General features: G+C 46.2%; 1 protein-coding gene across 1 annotated transcript; it reads right to left on the bottom strand.

Annotated features, from left to right (window-relative positions):
* Positions 1 to 5,183: 5,183 nt before the first annotated feature.
* Positions 5,184 to 19,826, bottom strand: VASH1 (vasohibin 1). The gene is made up of 7 exons (XM_083837458.1): positions 19,535 to 19,826; positions 14,539 to 14,627; positions 14,001 to 14,057; positions 12,854 to 12,928; positions 11,447 to 11,828; positions 10,948 to 11,060; positions 5,184 to 10,303 (listed from the first exon to the last, which is right to left on the bottom strand). The coding sequence occupies exons 1-7, from the start codon at positions 19,802 to 19,804 to the stop codon at positions 10,231 to 10,233; spliced, it is 1,059 nt and encodes a 352-aa protein (XP_083693584.1). The 5' UTR covers positions 19,805 to 19,826; the 3' UTR covers positions 5,184 to 10,230.
* Between the last annotated feature and the right edge of the window lie 45 nt (positions 19,827 to 19,871).

The following is a 19,871-nucleotide window of genomic DNA, read 5'->3' as shown; positions in this document are numbered from 1 at the left end:
AGGGAAGAAGCGGTTCTCCTATCGCATCCTCAGATCCCAGACAGGGTCTATTTGGCCTCGGGTTATCTTGCAAAATGGGTTGCATTCCAGAACCCTTCCCTTTCTTCCAAAAAAAGCAAATGCTGCTGATCCTTTACAGCTGATTTCTGTGAACCACAGGAACAAGGGGTGGGGGCTGTGTTCTGTCCCCATATGACTGCATACGAGCTGCATATCCTTGCCCCTGCCACATGGTGTGGCATTTGCCTGGTGATGTGTGGATGGCTTTGGCTGTACCAGCTGGGATAACGTGTAGGAATCTGTATAAGTGAACAGAAACCTGGGGGTGAGTATGTTTGCAGCTTTGTTTGGCTTACATTTGACAGGTAACAGCTCTGGTCTAACACTGGTGTGCTTGTACCTGGGGAGGGATGCAGAGCTGTGTATTTCTGGGGATGGTTTATTTTGAGAGTTGCACTAATTTGTGTAGGTATTTTAACTTGGATTTTATAATTGGTTTTATTTGTGAAAGGAGGGGAGGAAAGGGAAATCTGTGCAACTAGGAGCTTTATTTTTCTGCCAGGCTGTTTGCAGGTTGCCAGAAAGCAGCCTGGTAGCAGATAACTCCCACCAGCTGGTAACATTGGAAAGGGAAACTGGGAAGACCCTGAAGGTTTAAAAACAACCAATCAAAAGCAAAACAAAAAAACACTGTGACACATAGTGCTGTCACTTAAAATGTTGACCCTTTGCTTTGGTTGTAACTGCTGGCCTGGTCTGATGGTCAGTTAATGAAGGGGGTGGTGTGTGTGTGTGTGTGTGTGTTAGGCCTGCTGACCCTCTGCCCCATGTGCACCGTACGCTGTCAGATGAGCTGGTTGCCCAAGCACCCTGCCAGTTTTGTGATGTACCTGAGGCATAGGAGCTGTGCTCGAGCACCACAAGTGCTTCTTCCATTTCATTTAGACCAAAGACTTGACTTTTCTTCTGTGTATCTTGCACGAAGGCATCTGTCAGGGAGGCTTTAAGGTTCCAGATATATTTTGCCGGAGAATCTGTTCCACAGGTCAGCCTAACACTTTCAATACATGAAACTTTATGGTATGGACTTGAAATGGTTAAGCTGCTGAACACTGTGGGTATAGAGCCATATGCTTAAAAACCCCAGGACAATGCCTGCAAATCTTCCATTTCTTCTTGCTGAGGGTTAGAAAGCTCAGAGTCTTGCAGCTCCCAAAGCCTTGGCTTGCATATGTTTCCTTGGGCATTCACGGGTGAAACTTGCAGAAATGCAGGACCGTTACAGTTGATTGCTGTGGTTGTTTTGATTACTGTCCCTGTAGCTCTGCTGTAGACCCTACAGACTTGCCCTGTTTCAGGAAAGAGGAATAGCTGCTCTAGAGCAATTCAGAGTTGGGAGACCTGTGAGTGCCTCTGGCTCTTGGAGACTACAGGGGGAGTTTGTGGGTGGGATGGATGGAAATAGTCCCTGCCACCAACATGGCAACTATTACATAGTTGTAGGGGGAAAATAATGCATCTCTGATGCCTTGAGAATATCACATAGTGATATAATAACAGACTGTGGTAATGAGCAACCACCTTGAGGTGGGAAGCAGAATTAAGAGATTCCAGACTCTTAACACTGCTTCTTGACCTAAATGTCTGAGTATTTGCAATTAACATAGCTTTCTGATAAATTACAGAGAGGCCTGTAAACGATTACGAACAGGAATATCTACAATCAGAAAGAGGTGTTACAGAGGTAGGGTCATCTACCTCACATTCTCAGTAGTGTTGTAGAGAGAGCTCAGGGAGATTGGTACTTAGGGAAAGGGATGCCAGAGACCACTGGCAGCATGCAAACCTACCCTGTAATCAGTCTCCTAAGCTGCAGGGACATGCAGCTGTAGAGGCAAACACAGATTTGACAGAGTATCTTTGCTAGACAACAGCTTAAATTGCACCACAGCTGCTAGGCTGTAATTAATTACACTGTTTAGATGGAAGTCCAACTTCTTTAACTTTCTCAGAGTCGTGAGTTCATCACTTCAGGAGGATGCCCTTTATAATCAATTCTCCAAAATATATGGGATGGGGGAGTGGTAGACAGTGTAATTGCTCTAATTTCTGTCCTTTTGTCAATAAATGAACATTGGCTGCTGCTTGAGGTCTTCTTTCTCTGTGCCTTTTCCTTATGAGGTATCTTTCTGGCAGCTGTTTTCCCATGACTGCCAGATCCATTTATCTTTCTAAGTTAATGATGTTTATTTATTTCTTCATTTAGAAGCTATGGGTGAATTCTTTAGGGGTAAGTCGTATTATAAACTCAATATTTTAACAGTGTCAAGCCATAAGATAGTGAGTTCCCCACCCCTCATCTCTGAAGAGTTAAGTGGGAGGGATGGGAGCTCTGAAATCAACACTTAAATAGGAATAACTCTTGTTAAATAAAAACAAAACAAAAATATCAAGATCTACTGTTAGTGCCCTTTTTGCCACCTGCTTTGTGAAGCACAGGAGATCAAAGGACTGTAGTTCCTCTTCTCTAGAGTCTGTTAGATGCTCTGAGAAAAACTGCATCTCGGAGATGCTCTTTTAAGAGCAGATCAAGGTACTTGTCCTGCCCCTAATGATTTTTGAGAGTGATTATCTTAGCAAACAGTCTGCAGGTCAGGGCTCTGCTAGAGTGCAATTTTTCCTCCCATTGTTACCACCTTACTAATGAATGTTTGCTGAACGTACAGTTAGGACTTTGCAAACATCTAGGGTTCATCCAAATGCAGATGAAGCCTTTTTGTGGCTCATCTAAAGGAGCGTACAAGCCTTTGTGGGATACCATCTCCTTTCAGTAGGCTTCCCGTTGTGCAAGTTAATTGAATTGCTGTTTGTGACCTCTTCCCTGCCAGACTGTAGCTGCCTGGGTTGTAGTGCTTTTTGTATCTCTGTCACATTGAGATGCACAAGCTGGCCGATCATTGCCATCGGAGGTACTGCATCATGTTTCAAAGCGTGATACTGAGTTTCTGTAGCGAACTTGCCTGCTGTAATGCTAACACAGATGCCCGTTATGCCTCAAGCTCCTTCCTTTTGTCAGTTGTGCAAGTTTGGCTTCTGTTATGGCAAGTTATCTGCCAGCTTCCACTGAAAATTCATTCTAGTCTTGAAGCTCTTTTCCCTTTTATTTATTTACTTCAGATCTAGCCTGCGCGTTCTTGTGCTCTAAGGGAATAGGAATGCTGTATAGTGGAGCTGGAAAACTTTTCTTAACTTTGGTTAGACACACAGAGCAACTTTCAAGGTGCTGAGGTGACAAATGGGTAAAAGACTGGGCTAGAAGCTGGCATGTGCTACAACAAAAGATGCATTTGTTCCATGCAATCTTTCCTTTTATACACAGAAAAGACTTGACATCAAGCCTTAGCAATGTTACTTAGTTTGTTTTTTTTAGTCTGCATTGACTTTTCTTTTCATGGATGAAAAGCTTTCCACATCAGTCCTAAGCTTATTTATTCAGTTACTGTCCACTTTCGGGTGTCGCTCCTGCACTGGGAGTCGAATGCAGTTGTTATCCTAAAGCTATTCTCCTCCCCTGCCGCCCCCCGCCCCCCCCCCCCCCAAAAAAAAAAAAAAGGGTTAGAGTTAGGGTAGAAATCAGTCTTTGCCAAAATAAAAATATAAGTCAGGAAAGCCAACTCAACTATTTAATTAAGTCTCTAATGGACTAGCCACTGTCATGACACTAGCATGTAATGTTCCTTTGCTTTCCATACTCCTGCAGTCCTTGCATGGATAGTGCTCTTAAGGCTTAGTCCCACTTTCTCACAAATGGATTTCTGTGTGCTTCTATGAATGTGAGATCTTTAAGTTTTGCAGTCTTGGGCTTCTCAGCCTAGTAGCTGACTTTTTTTTTTTTAATTACTGCTTAACTGAATTGTATATTTTTTCCCCAACAAAGGTTTTTCAGTGAGGTCCCAATAGTGTAATCTCTAATTTTCTTAAAAACCTAGAATTGCAGAAACTGTCAGTATCAGGGGGAAAGTCTGACCTAAGAGTGAGCAGAAAGTCTCATTTTAATCTCAGCTGTAGCAAGTTCTGCCTCTTTCACTCTTTGTCTAGCAAGCAACCTGACCCGTATGTCTACAGAGACTTCAAGAGTTACCCAATTTCTAGTGAAATCTGTAAGACATGGGGCAGAGGGTATTTTCAAATAAGCATTTGAAATAGGTTTATAGAAATTGCAGCACTTCAGTCTTTAAGCATTTAATAAAATGCTTAAAGATCAATAACAGGAGAACATGGAGCAAGAAGCCACCTTCTGCTGCTGTATTATCATCTTCTGGGCCTGAGCACAGACCTCAAAGCCTTATGATGTGGTTACTTTCTTTGTCCCTTCATACCGCCTACTAGGTACTGTGCAATTACTTTCCCTCAAGACAGAAATTGCTTGTATAATTAACTTGGCTAAGAGGGAATACTGCATGTGCCATACTCTTTGGAGTGACAGGGTAGGGGATGTTTATTCCTTTCCTCTACAGTTGCATATGCTGTAAGCTTGCCTACGTCCTGGCCCCAGTCCCAGCTATTACTCACTTCCCTCGAGGGAGGGGGTATGCTATGCCTGAAAGATGATAGCCTGAATAAAGTTGGATCCCCCTTGCTGGGGGAATACACTGAACCTTGCAGCTGACTGTCTTTTATTAACCCAGCATTTGTCTGAGGAGTCCTGGTGAGGTCATTAGTCTGGAAGGTCACTACAGTGCTTAAGCAGAATTGCTTTTCTGGCCAGGAAAGGAGGCTGGATCATATGCTGAAGAGTAGAATAGAGGAAGGAGAGGCTTGTGTTAACCCTTAGGAGTATCAACTCAAGACAGACATTTATGTTGTTTCATCCACTGGCTTTTTTCCGTACAGCCTGGCAGATGGCTGTTGAGGAGGAAAAGATGAGTTTTAACCTTTGCTGCACAGCCACATACATGCTTCTTACTCTCTGGCAACTGCCTTTTTGCATACAGACATGCTTACCTGGTCACATGCTTGATGGAGAATGAGGGTTCTTCCGTGTCCTTTTTCCATAATGTTGCAAAAGTGCAGGACGTCTATACTTAATCTGTCTGATACCATCACTCAAGGCTGTGCTTTTGTCTTCTAAACTGACTGACAAAGGGAAAGCTTAAATCAGAAGGAAAGACAGTACAGACATCTTGTTTTCTCTGCACAAGCTGAGAGCAGTACAGAGGGAATTTTATTGTCTAAGTGTCAAAGGAAGCAGGAAGAAGTATCAACATGAGGGCTATGGGGAGTGCAATAAGAACTAACTCTAAATAGGGGTTCTGTGCTGGCTACATAAAGACACAGAACCACACTGATTAATTACAAAAAGACACACATGATATAATTTTAAAAGAAAGAAACCTTCCATTTCTTAGTTAGTTCTGAGCTGTACCAGTGATAAAGATGTCAATGGTTTGGAGCACCCTATCAGTGCTAGAGTATAATACTGATGTGCATGGAAGGGGACCACTCTGGTCCCACTAGCACCATCTCAACCCTGACCTGGAGGGAAACTCTGCTCTGCAGAGATCACAGGGGATTCAGTAGCCTTCTGGGCCTAAATTGAGTTGCTTTTGAGCAGACAGGGCCAGGGCATCACTGAAGCAGAGTGGTTGTGATATAGGTAAACACCTGCTCAGAAAACAGACAAAAATAGTAAATTCCCTAAGGAGTTCAGCTTGGTTGCAGAGGGACCATCTCCACCTTGCTCTGGCAGAGCGAAAACCAAGCTAGAATAGCACTTGCTTTCTTAGGTTAAGTTATAAACTCCATAATGAAGATCTTAATGTTGACAGGACAACAGTGTAAGACCACTAGAATACACGGTGTTATTTCACCTACTTACACACACAGTACGCATGGGACACAGGGCATGCCCTGCTCGTATCTGGCACCTGATCACTGGGGCTGCTTTAAACACTTGACTTAGAAGGAGCAAGTGGTTAAAGCAGCCACCTAAAGTAATTAGCCAGAACCACTGGAGCACGGTAAAGCCCATCTAATCCAGACTCTTGCCCTTTGGCAACAATAGGATTCTTCTGTTCATTATGGTTTCTTAAAATCTGCAATTTTAAGGACAGTCATGTTTCAGTCTATACAACACCACACGTGAGCCCGCCTTAAGGGGCAGGCACCTGGTTAAGGCTTTCACCTGAAATACTTAAAAATAATTAAAAAAAATCATGTTAAACAGGCAACAGCAACACAGCTACTGTATGAACACAAACTATGTTTCAACCACAGTTCTGGAGTCATTTATTCCGGTAGGCATCCAAGCATACTCTGTACTGACCCATGCAGTGGCACACAGGTGAAATAGTCATAGTTAACTGAATAAAAGCACTCCACTCCCAGCTAAAACACTTGCTAACATACCTTAACTTCCTAAAGACTCATTTAGCTCATCACATTAGAATTAAAAAAAAACAAACAAACTAGTGTGTCACAGGCTGATGGAGTCTTGATCCTACTTCTCAGTATATATTGATGCCAGTGTGACACCATAGCAGAAAGTTCTTGGTTTTGCTCACTGATGCTTTTATCCATTCAAAAAAATTGCAATTGGCCAGCTATCAAGGGACTTGTCTACATAAAATATAAAGAGAAATTATTTATTTCAAGATTTATGTTACATTTAAAATAGTTTTGCTAGTAGTAGGCCAGCATTTGTTGAAGTCAAGTCTTTCAAAGCTGACCTAGACTTCACATACAACATAGGCAGTGTCTATCCATTCTCAGTGTATGGTCGCTATTCTCTTGCAAGGGGTTCAGAGGGACTTGTACTGCAAAAGAGACATCAGATGAGACGTACTGAATAGTGGAAGTTTACAGGCCAGAGCTACGTGAGCAATCATGTTAATATTTAACATTAAATAATTAATAAGACTCCTCAAGAGCCATCTTTTTTGTCCTGCTGGCACTATGGAGTACAAGATACCCCCTACTTATTTTCATTTCTTCTCTGTAGCTGTCAGGACTGCAAAAGACATGAGACTGAGAAAGACATGCCTTCAGCCTTTCCTCTTACAGTTAAAGGCAGACAAACCAGAAGCCAGGCTAGCTGGATGAGGGAGCTGAAGTGCAAAAGCAGGGTTCATTTTTCATTGTACCCACAAGTTTCTTAGGGCATAAAACTGGATCGCACTAATTCTGTATCACAGGGGAATAGTCTTGTTTGTTAGCAGTGAAGCTAAGCTTTGTATTGATGCTATTCATCTCGTTATAGAGCTGGAGGGGAGAAAATTGGTCATTTTCCATTTCTTTGCACCATCTATTAAACTGGGGATACTGAGACAGTAAGGGGCAGAACTTCTTCCACACAGAGAAATAGAAGAAGGCTTGAAATAGTAACCCTAGCAGAGGGCTCTGCTCCTGTGTCCATCTTAAGAAGTCAATACCAGCTGCATAAGAAGAATTAAATGCCTCCTAATGTACACAGTTATGCAACTAAATCTCAAAAGAGGATATTCTTGTCTGGCTACAGGTGGTGACTGCTGAGGATGTGGATTAAGATACCTTGAACTCTACCTGTCATTCATTCCTTAAACATCCACTTCCTTTGGTTTTCTAAACTATTGGCCTCAGCTACATCCTGCAGGAAAGTGCTTAATTACCAGGTCAAACAAAGCATTTTGTTTTAAGCCATTCTGCTCTGCTTATCCAACACTGTTTAACATCCCTTTTGCCCTGCTCTTAAAAAAGCATCACTAGCATGCAACTGACCCCTCAGTTACCCCATCTTTTCTGAAGTCTTCTCTCACCCAACACACTTCTCCTCTGCAGCTAAAAAGGCTTAGGTCTGTCCAGTTATTGAATGTGCTCTGTATGAAGCTACTAATTATTCTCAAGAGTTTTCCAATTGCTCTGATTTAACTAACCAAAGTCATGGTGAGGATGCATCCCAGTTTCAAATAAGTGACTACCACATTTTTTTCCCCCCTAGATTTCATCCACTTTAATAAAGCCTAACATGCAGTCTCCTTTGCTGCTTGCATTTATTATATGATTCACAGTGGCACCTGAACTTTCAGTCTGCTGCATAGCAAACAGTACACAAAGGCAGTTTTTGGCTTCCAAGTCACCTCTATTAGTTAAAGTTAGCTGCGGTACCTTTACAGCTAACATCATTGTTAGTATCCAGACACTAAATATGTTCATTTACAGCCACAAAATTGATCAGAGGATGCATTCAAATGGCTGCTTGGCTTGCTACTGACATCTAATTTCAAATTATTGCATGTAGCTGGAGTGCAAGGGAGGGGACAGGTGTTGTACTGTACTGTGGAAATAGGCTTCTTCGTTTGCAATTACCTTGTCTTAGGTAGCGTAACTTGCTGTTGATCTCCCTTTGGATTGTCCTCCTAGTCATGCAGCATAGCCGAAAACTAATGACAACTAAGAGAGCTTGAAAGGATAGACTGCATGGCATGGATATAACTCCATGGATATGACAATTCAGGATTTACAATTAGGAACTTGTAAGGCCTCATTTAAATTGCTTGTGGGTGGTGCTTCAGTGATTAATACTGCTTTAACTCAACAGAAGAGATGATTTGTGTGGGGATAGGAGCCCATTCTCTGCCACCAAAATAGCACTGCTTATATGAGTATGGCACAGCTATACCACAACAAAAAGTACTGACGGAGCTAAGCTCCATCTTGTTTCTAACAAGTCCACAAGAAAGCATAAGCCCAGTTCTAACAAAATTAAATACTTAGTATTTCAGAAAGCTCAGCTCCTTGTCAGTGTTGTTATAAAACAAGACTTAGTTTCCTTCCAGGACACCAACTCCCAGGCTCAATTTTTGCATCCCCTGGATCCATGTGTCCAGATCACTTTGAGGCCACGCTGTTCTGATTTTGGCAACCCCAGTGTCCAAGCCCTAGGCCTCAAAAGAGAGGCCTGACAACACTCCAGATTTCTGACAAGCATTACACAGCTTAATCAGTAGTACAACACTCCTGTGAAAAGAAGGGTAGGCAGAATCAAGGCTGTAACCAGGCGGAGAGGCCCTGCCCAGCCATTTGGGGAAGGCTAGTGTAAGTGGTGCTGTTAAATACTGCAGCAATTGGAAGAGCAGCTCTGGGACTGGGAGGGGGAATAACTTTCAGGAGGCTCCAGGCTGAAGTGGTAGGAAGGCAATCTCCTTGAGCAGGGCTTCCCACCAACAGGTGCCTGTAACTCTAGCACTACCATCAGCGAGAGAGGAGAAAGACCCTTGCGGAAAGGAAAAATGCTTGTAAAACCTGTTCAGATCATTAAATCCTTTTTAGCTATTCACTCTTAAAACTTATACCTTGGTGACTGAAATGTCTTCCACGAGCTTTCACAGTAGCAATCACTAGAAATTAATAGAAGACCGATGAAGGGATGACTCAAAGTTCAGGCTACCAACCATCCCGTGCCTCCCTCTGCCTCCACTGCTGATTGATGTCTCTGTGCCTGTTTTCACATGGCAATGGCATGGGCATATCCTGACCCACTTTACCACAAAAGGACATATTGCAACAGCTCCTCAGCATCACAATGGGTGAAGAGGATTGTCATCCCACCATCTACCATCTCAGAGTCAATGAAATGCATTGAAATAAGCAGGATCAAACATACAAGATATGATTACCCCAGATGAGAGGCCCTTGCATGATCAATACATCAGGCTGAGCAAATTCTGCCTTCTCACAAGAGCAATGCTAAACAAAGCGTGCAGAATGACAAAACCAGGAATTTTTGCACAAGACGCAGGGGCCATCCCATTCCAGCATCACTCCTCCCTCAGCCCTGTGGGCCTTGCATGGGCTCAAGACTTCTGTGCAGACAGGGAAGAAGTACTGTTGACGAGATGCTTCATCTATGTGCTGTCAACCCAAAAAATTTGATAACAAGTCCGCTGATCCCACTCACTTCCTATTCTCCCTGCAGCACACTCCCACAAATGTACAGATCTTTTTATTTCTTTTTTAAAAAAATACTTGTTTCAGTGAATTAAGATGGACACCTCTCCCAGAAACAGGCAGGTGAACCCTATGGGACCCATGGGATCCAGCTCTGGGACTGGCCCACTCGGAAGTACCTGGGAAGACCAGCACTCTGTTCCATTCCTGCTCCCCTATCCCCTTTGTCAGAATTGCTGCAGGTGCAGGTCCCAATTGTGGCCAGCAAGAAGTCTGTGGAGCCAGGCACACAAGGCACAGCTCTCTTCACACACGGATTTGGTACCCGTTGAGGTCTGGCATGGCTTTGGAATCAGTAGGTTTCTTCTCACCAGACGGCCTGTGAGCAAAGAGGTTAAGAACTATTAATAAATAGCACAGGAGAAGCATACAGGAAAGCTTCAGATTTATCCTATGCTACTGAAGGCAAGATTATTCTTTAACCTTCAGTAACTTTCCCAGCAATCTTCACAGGAAGAAGACACAGGTTAGGAGGAACACACCAGTACCCCAGACCATTTTCAAGAAAACAGTCTAATTTGTGGAATCTTTTTGGGGCACAGGTCTGTGAGACATCCAAACTCAGACCCCTAGGCAAGGATAAATACCAGGTACCACAATCACTGTCTATTTAAGCAGCCTTTCTCCTCCCCACCTAAACAAAACAACAACCACCAAACACACACACAAACAGAAATAAACAACAACAACAAAAAACAATGGCCACCCAAGCAGTGATAAACTCAGAAAGACAGAGACTACAAACAAAATGCTAATGCAGGTCTGAGAAGTCTTCCCTGTTAAAAAGAACCCCAGTAAGTCATCAGAAAGATCCCAAAAAAACAAACCAAACCAAACAAGAAAACCCAGCAAGGCAGTCTGTCCAAAAAAAAAACCAACAACAACAAAAAAAAACAGAACAAAAAGAAAGCCACCAAAAAGCAGATGCTCTGGATAAGTCTTAAGACCAGCAGCTCCACTCACCGTCGGTCCCCACGGCTGTTGCGCCGATGCGGACTGGCCTGACCTCTTTGTGGGGAGGAGACATCTTTCTTTCTGTCCTTGGTAGGAGATGGTGGCCCTGTTCCTTTGCCAATCTACCAAAGAAAAAAGAGTACCATGAGCAGAGAAACAATACTAGTAGTAACTGGAAAACCAAAGCCTAACAGCTATTAATTGTATGGGAATAAATGATAAAAAAAAGCAAGGCAAGTGAATCGAAAATACAAAAGCCAGAAAATAGAAAACAAGCTACAATCACAGCTACGGCTCCAAGGAGCGTGTACAGTGCAAGGTATCACAACAGCAGTACTGTGTGCATGCCCATTAGTTAACCAGCCTGACAACAAAGCAGAAGAGCCTCCAATTCACCCTCCACTCCACCACCTGCCACTGCCCCCTGCCATTCACTCCACCAGCATGCCACAGGCCAGGCAAGACAGCGGATGCTGCAGCGAGTTACTACTCCACCCTCGCTGCTCACCTTCAGCCTCATGTCACGGGCATGCCTCTCAAGGTCTTTGCGGAAGTCTTCCCGGCTTAGTTTGTCTAGATCCAGGATGGAGTGCTTCCACTCGATCTGCTCCACGCTGTGTGGGTCGTGGGACACACAGTGGCCCAGCTTCACCTTTTTGAGTGTGTGCCAGCAGCGGCGATACGCCTCTTCGAAGTCAAAGATGAGTTCGCTTAGTGTGCGGAAGACGGGTGCTTTGTACATGAGCTCCTCACGTCGGCTGATGCCCAGTGCCCCATAGCGGCCCCCAAAGTTCACCCCCAGCACAATGTGTCGGAAGTAGTTCCCTGAGAAGTGGGTTTTGAAGCTGATGGGGAAACGGTCCAGCGTGGTCATGTTGTTGGTGAGGTAACTGACAGCAGCCACTATTCAGGAAACAACCAGTGATACCACTTGTGTGGCAAGATACTTCCTGCCTGCTCCAAACCCTGCCAGCCTGCTCAGCACACTCACCACTGATTCAGGCATCACATTGACAGGGTTTGTTCTCCAAATCAACAGTCCAGCTCATTGCAAGCTGTCCTACTTTCATGGGGAAATCAGGCAGTCAACAATGGGGAGTTAATTTCCAGGCAATTTTGTGACGCAGAAGTTGCAATACTAACACGTTTAGTGTGCTATATTCCGTAGTTACCTAGCTGCAATACTGTAGCATTATTCATCAGCTTGTTTTAATCTGTTTTACTAGCTGTTAATTTCAACTAGAAACTGAGGAACCTCCAGGACAAAGTACTCATCAGACCACTCTTCTGAACCACTCGCCATCTATGCCCCTCCAGGTGGTTTTGCCACTGTGCACCAACAAACTATAGCCCAAGTGACGTAGGTAATGCCTGGAAAGTAGCTGGGAAAGACGTATTCTTTAAGAAGGCACAAGCCAAGAATTAATAAAGGTATTGCCTAAGCTGACAGGCAAGAAATCTGCATGTTAGACATAATACTGAAGTGACATACACCATAATTAGATGTTGGGGAGGATCCCTAATTTATCTTAGTGTAGAACACGTGCAGGCAACACTGCAGTAAGGGAACAATGTTATCCACGAAGGACCTCCTGACCTAACCCTAGCTAGTATTTTTGCTCCCTTTACGTGTTCCTTAGATCGGTCCTTTCTCTTTTACTTGCTTCCAGAGTTTTCCAGAGCAGCACCACCCTTCTTAGGGAGGGAAGAACAACTCTGAAGAACTAGTTTGGCTATTTCAGGGGATTGCTTGGATTTGGATTTTATTGGCAGGGGTTTTAGGGAGAACTGGGAAGGGAAAACAGGGGTGTGGGGCTAGGTGACAATATTATCAGCAGTCTTGAAGCATCATAAGAGAGCAGAGGAGAAAATGCAGGGATGGGCAGGCATGCATATTTCCAAGAGGAAAGGATACATTCCCAGGATCACAGCTTCCAGGCATTTGATTGGCAGGGCCTCTTTGGTCATTTCTTTGGCCAGATCCATCAGCCTGTGGAAAGGGACAAGGGAAGGACAAGGAGAGTTAGGAGGCTTGCACTATGCAAGTACGGCCAGTTCAGCCCTTTTGCAGTATATATGCAAGGTGGGTTTCCAGGAGAGGCAAAGGCCCATCGAGGACAGGGAACAGGTGTGTATCTTCCTTAGGAAGCTATGAAATCCAAACCTGCTCTCCACCGCTTACTGTCACTGCTTACAAGTTGCTCCTTCAGTGAGTTGCAACAAAGCTGCCTATGTGGCCAACCTTGTTCTCAGGGAGACAACAGCTCTCAGCTTAGTAAGTTCTGGATGGACACCTATGTGACCACAAGCAGCTCAAAGGACCAAGGACCAACAACATTTGCCTCACAAAGCTCAAGGGCAGTGAAGGCCTCTTCTCTGGCATCACACAACCCTGCTCTCCATTCAGCAAGTACTGCGGAGGAGACAATGCACTGCCTACAGCACAAGACATCTGGGGTCACATAAACCTATGGAGTAGACCAAGAGTAAGAAGCCAGTCTTGAGAGAGTCTCAATATGCTGGCTGATAAAACCAGTGAACATCTGGTGCTTATCTCCAGGAGCTTATCAGGTGCAGTTCTCCGAAGTCTGCAGTCAGAATTCCCCTCCTCCTTCCACGTATAAACTCTTCAGTTTATACTGCAGGAGTTTTGCAAGCCTAGATACTGCAAAGGCACTCACAAGTACTACCAAGTTAGCCCTGTAAAGATGCTTGGCTTTTATAAGGCTCATTTAGGGCAGGACCTAGCTTCAGAATCCATCAAGTTCATGTAGTTATTTTACAATTAAAAGCAGGCAGAATCTGTACATCTTTGAAATACAATTCTGTTATTTTACTGGATTTACTGATCCACGACAACAAAACCTACCCTTGTCCTTGAGACAGGCCAGACGCAGCTCTGTCCAGCCATACCCCAGGCAACAGACAATGAAGTCAGCTAAAGCAGGATGGAGCTGCAGCACTGAAAGCACTGACTGTCATCTAACCTTGGCCAGTGGGTACAGCAGGGCCCTAATGTTTTAAAGCAAGGATTAAATGTGGCAGAGGCTGCCAGCACTTACCCAGTCAGAGGTCTGCTCTTCTTAATCTCAAAGAATTGTGTCCCAGTGTGATTGTACCTGGAGGCAAGACGTTAAGGGCTCGACAGCTTGGAAAGGAGAGTTTGAAGAAAAGCTCTCTGAAGAACTTTATTTACTTACTATTCTCACAGCAGAGTTGGGATGCTACAAATACAACACCGAAGCAAGAAAGTTCCTTCCTCTCTATCCTGCATTTCTCCCATTTATAGTCCTTCCTTATTCCCGTATTTCTTTCTTGTCTATTTTTCTCTCCCTCCTCACTGTATACATGTTTCCACTCCGTTTCCCAGAAGTCCATGGTGACAGCCCATACAGAGGGGCTGGATGCCAAAGATGCACAAAAGCAGGGTTGCCAACTCTTCTTTAAGACAGCTACAGAGACAAATGCTTGAGTAGGATGACCCGAGAGGCAGTTTTCTCTCCACCACAGCTCACCTAACAGTGAGGTGACACGCTGCAGTCCGTCTGAGACCCGGCTCTCAGTGTCTCAGATATGTAATAAGGTAACAGTAAAGGATACTGAAGCTCCCTGATGTAGCGCTGTACAGCTTCCAGGCGCTCAGGGATGGGGGTGGACGGCTGGAACGCAGGCACACTCGGTATGGGAATCTGAAATGGGGAGCAGAACATAAATCACCGCTTCCAAACCTCTCCTGCTTCTCGCTGAACTCAGTGTCATGTAGTTACACAGAGCGTGTTCCTCTAAAACCAGCCCCTTTTTGCTGCCAGAAGTGGCCACACCAGGTAGGTTTCTGTTCCCATACTGATAACTGGGCATGGATTCAGAAATTGGCAACACCACTGAGCTGTCAGAGAAACCACGTGAAAGGGTCCGGCTCTTCGGCAGCATCACCAGGGAAGAATTAGATAAATTAAGTGACAAGGCAAAATGTGAGACAACAATGCCATCAACCAAGAGAGCTTGAGCTCATTTGAGTATGCAAACCAGAAGGCACAAAACAAAAACAAGAAGGAGACAGAAGGAGGCAAAAGTTGAGAATGAATTTCCCCAAAGCCACTGGAGCATGGAACAGGCTTGTAAGCAAGGACTTACAAGTCCCTTACTGCCTCCTGGCACCTCGGGTGAGTTGGCACTGACTAAGACACAGGCTTGACAGCATAACGACTCCCCACCTTCAGTGTCTGTTGTCTTGAATTACGTAGTCAGAGAATGACTTCCGAAAGTTCACCATTCAGACTGCTGTCCTATTCTGAGGCCTCAGCCTTATGGGCCCAGTCCAATTTTCCTCTCCATTTGCTCCACATGGGATAACTGCAGCTTTGTCGGCAGCTGAGAAAATGTGTCTAAGGAAGGAGAAAAGTCCTGTCTGCTCAGTTACAGTGGACAGGCAAGCTTGGATGGCAGACAGCCCTGACAACACATTCATTCAACAAATATAATGGAAAAGGCACAAATTTGGTGCTACTGAGGGGCTTGGAGACAGAAGCTGGCATCTTCCCTCTGAAGGATAGCTCCTGCCTTTCACACACCCATCTGATACCAGACTGCAGCTTTCCACAGCACTTTGCTTTTTAGCATTTCAGTTCCTGCTCAGACTTCCCCCAGAGATGGGTTATCCCCCACCTAAGAAAGAGTGAGTCAGAGCCAGCTCTTCCCTTGGGGCCTTCCACTCCGCTGTGCACTGTTGGCTGCAGACTTGTAGCCAGCAGCGCTGCTTAGCCACTCATCACCTTCCACATGCATTTCTGCGGCCACTCATTTCCATACCGTCTTCCCCCGCCCTGGGTTGGCAGAGGTGGCCAGCGAACCAGGCCGCCTGAACCAGCTGAAAGCCGAGCCAGCGAGCATGGCTAGGTTTCAGTCTGAGCTGTTCGCTGACCTGCTTTGCCACATGGCCACACGCTGCTGCTTCTCGTGCCAGCACAGCACAGGGGCCAGGGACTGGCCCTGCCTCTGGAAAATGTAACCTGTAATTGTTTTTTCAAGCTATCTCCAAACACCATCAGCAAGTAAACATTGAGTGCTCAGTCTCTTATCAATCTTCTCTCCCCCATGTTTTTAATCCTTCTTTTCTTTTTTGGGGGAAACAAGATAGCATCATTTGGCCACTGGTGCCCATTTTCCCAGCACTTTACCTGTTATTTCCAGTGCCTTATTTCTGTACCCTGCCTGGAGCAAGGGGAGGCACTAGCAGAAAATGGCACAAGAGCAGGAGCAGATATGAAACTGGGTTTGTTCAACCACAGCAGGAGGAGGGAAGGCTCCAGAGAGCAGAGCAGGGATGGAGCCATCTCTGGAACTGTGCGAGCTGAGTCAGTTTGGATGCTGTGAGCTGATACACTGAGTCATAGGAAATCATTTCCAGGCAGAAACAATGAGAGAGGTATCAAGCAGGACAGCCTGACTATTTAACTTTGTTTCATTTCTTCACGGTGGAGACTTTCATGCTTTTTGAGTGGAAGCAGACTGATGAAGTTCATGTTGACAGCACAACTAATGACTCTGGTCAGGTACTCCTCCTTTTACTGCTGCAACCCCCCAGATCCCCTGTTCCTTAAAGGACCACGTAACACTGACACAGCGCAATGGCAACCAGTTCAGCAGGGGACTAGTTAATGCCGAAGAGCCGCCTGCACCTCAAGTAATTAAACTGATGAAAGTACAGCGTGCTCACTCTCTCTCTCCCAGATCTGGGCCTGCAGCCCAGACTGGGCTACAGTTTCTTTTGCATCAGGTCTACAGCATTTTACTGGGGCAAGAGAAGAGAGGAATAAAGTCTCCATCCCTCAAACCCACACCGATGGGATTGGACACGCTAACACATTATTCTTGCCCAGCACTATCCACTGCATATCTCAGAAGGGCTATAAATACTAGGCAGTCCTCACAATCCTCCAGAAATCAAAGAAGAATTAATTTGGAAGAGAAATGAGGGAAAATCACATCTATTTTGCTTTCCCTTTAGTTGCACTGAAAGCTGGAGAGAGAGTTAGGAAGAGAGCCCAGATTTCCCAGAGCACATACCTCTGCCAGGCTTAACAGACTGCTTGAACATGTCTTTGGTCCCTCATCACTTGTGTGGAGGGGCTGCATCACCCCACTCCTAGATTCATGCACGCGGCCGGGCTGGCTGTATGCATAAGACTGGGACTCTAATTTCAGAAAGGGGATCCAGAGAACAAGAGATTTTCACGTACCAAATGGGACATACTGTACATGAGACGACAGATAGGACAGAGGAAAGAAGCTCCACCCTTATCCATATCACAGAGGTATGCTTTTGGCCAGCCCAGTTTAGCAACAGCTTCTGTTATGGTGCTTTTATGTATCTGAACTCCTCCCTAATTTCCCTTTTGTAAGCCACATGGGAACAATACCAATCCCAGTTGTTAGCCTGACTAAAGAAATTGGATTTTTTGCTTCTCCATCTATACCCGTTAGATGCAATACTTCCTGTCTTTGCCCTCCTAACTGCCGCATTTAAAATCCAGCCCTTCTTAATGAGGCAAGTGCACATCATTTTGTGTTTCCCTTGTGCAGCTCCAAGCAAAGCAATACCACACCTTATAGCTAGAAAGGAAACAACCTACAAGAGGCTGGCACTCTCAAGCTGTGCATGCATGGCCAGTCGACTACATCCTGCCAACCTGGCTCAGCTTGCTTGGTGGGTACCCCAAACCTACCAGAAGGATACCTTGGACCCCTGAGGAGATCTCTGAGCTCTCAACAACTCAGTGAAAGACACGACCCCTGCAGCTGATCTGTGAACACTTCTATGTCTGATCACAGCCTCGTGCCATCATCATTTTATGGCATTAAGTTTAATTTATGGACAACTCTTTAAAGAGTTATTTTCCCCAACAGCCAATACTGGCCGCTCTTCAAGGCAAAAATTGGAACTACGCAAACTGCAGTCCGACTACAACACCTAAAGATGTATTTGCCTTCTAGCATGTGGAGAGTGTTCAGGCTTTCAGAGGAGCTGGCCCTGCAGAGTACACTCACTGCTCTAATTCTCATCTGTTGCATCAGCCATGCAAAGAAACTTAATGGCACAGAGATGCATAGTGATATAAGCAAACCTCAAAGATAAAAATATACCCCTAGAGAGGGAAAGGAGCTAGGATAACAGCTCATTCATCCTAGCTGTTTCCTGCATCCCAGCATCCTCTCATCTGTACGCCTGGTGAGCTCGGGCATGGCATCTCAGATTGCAGAGCACCGACTAGAGTTCATAGATCTAGATCCCAGATCCCAGAGGAGCTAGCAGATACACACACACAAAAACGGACAGACTAATGTCATATTATTCCAGAGGAGCTCATACTGCTTACGTCCCCTAACCGTAACCATCTGGCACTAAGACTGTATAAGACAGCTAAGTGAGAACAAAAGCAGAAGTACTTCACATTAAGACCCAAAGCAGAGACTGAACACAGTACTTCCCTCCCCTCATGCACCATTCGCTTGTTTGTGAGCTTCTTTCTTCCCTTTCCCCTACCAAACCAGCCCTTTTGGTCAGGAAATTAAGTACTGCATGTTCTGACTGCTCAGAAACATGCTTTCAGCCTTCACCCAGGCTCAGGACAGTCTGAGGAGAAGGAAATCTGAAAGGGAAAGAAAAGTCTTGTGGGGTTGGAAGAGGGACCATAATCAGGGTTCAAGATTTGTTCTGGGTGCTGCCACATAACTGCACGGCACAAAGGAACTCGGATCACACACTTCTCCAGAGTTCCTCGTGGAAAGCGGTACTGATTGCCTGTGCGCTGTATAACAGCATGGTTTTGCTTACTTCAGTTTTCCATCCCAGGGATTTAAGTCCTTGCAATAAAAAGCCTGAGCAGAAAATCCTTCATCCTTTTGTATTTGAATTTCCTCTAATAGCATGATGGGGATACTCCCCTAGCTGGTCAATGGAGTGACACACCAAGTGTTTGCAGTGCCTTTTGTTCACAGGATGCCAATGGAAAGGGGAGCTTTTGCTCCAGCTGAGGTGCAACAGCAGACAGCAGCTATCGCAAGCATTCACATGCAAATGATTCAGTCCGGCACAAGGTTGGGAGAAACGATCATCGGTTCCTCTTTTCATAGAGTTCTCCGCAGCAGGGCCAGGGATATGCTCGGAAACCACATCTGGCCCTACACCAGCAACAGGCTCTGTGAGTGTTAGATAACTCCTCTTACAACTCCTGGCCGTGAAGGGTCCCTTTTCCCACAGACACGGTTCTGTGCAAGAATTCCGCCTGCAAACGGCTCCCAAACCCGGGTTCATCTGGTTCAACGCCTCACCTCCCTTCTCACCTCGAGGATTTGGACTCGAGCCTCACTCCCTCATCACCTAGCCGGCCCCCCGCGCTACCTGACGGCCAGGCCCCACGACAGGCGGCTGCTCCGTTAGCACACAGCCCCGTGGGGCAGGGCACGGCCCCGCAGGGCCCCGGTCACCGCCCGCGGGAGCCCCCCGGGGCCCTGCCCCGAGCCTCTGCTCCCTTTGTGCGCCCGGCGGGGCCCGGGCCGGGCCGGCCGCCGCCTGGGGGTCCCCGCGGGCTCTCACCTTGGGCAGGTCGGCGGCGCCCCGGATCCTCTGCGCCACCCGCTCGCCCTCGGGGTGGATCCTGGCCACATGCCGCCACATCCGCTCCCAGGTGGGCTCGTCCACCGGCAGCCCGCCGCGGTTCACGAAGAACGGCACGCCGCCGTCGCGCAGATCCTCCTCGCCCTCCTCCTCCTGCTCCTCCTCCCGCGCCGCCGCCGCCGCTTCGCCGGCCGGGGGGCGCCTGGCGGCGGCCGCGGCCCCGCCGCCCCCCGGCATCGGCATCGGCATCGCCGCCGCCCGCTCTCAGCGCCCGCCGCCCGCCGCCGGCCCGCCGGGGGCCGCGCCCCGCATGGCC

This window comes from Anser anser (genome assembly GCF_964211835.1).
Source record: "Anser anser genome assembly, chromosome: 5".
NCBI lineage: Eukaryota > Metazoa > Chordata > Aves > Anseriformes > Anatidae > Anser > Anser anser.
Note: the sequence above shows the minus strand (reverse complement) of the source record. Positions and strands in the feature narration are given on the sequence as shown.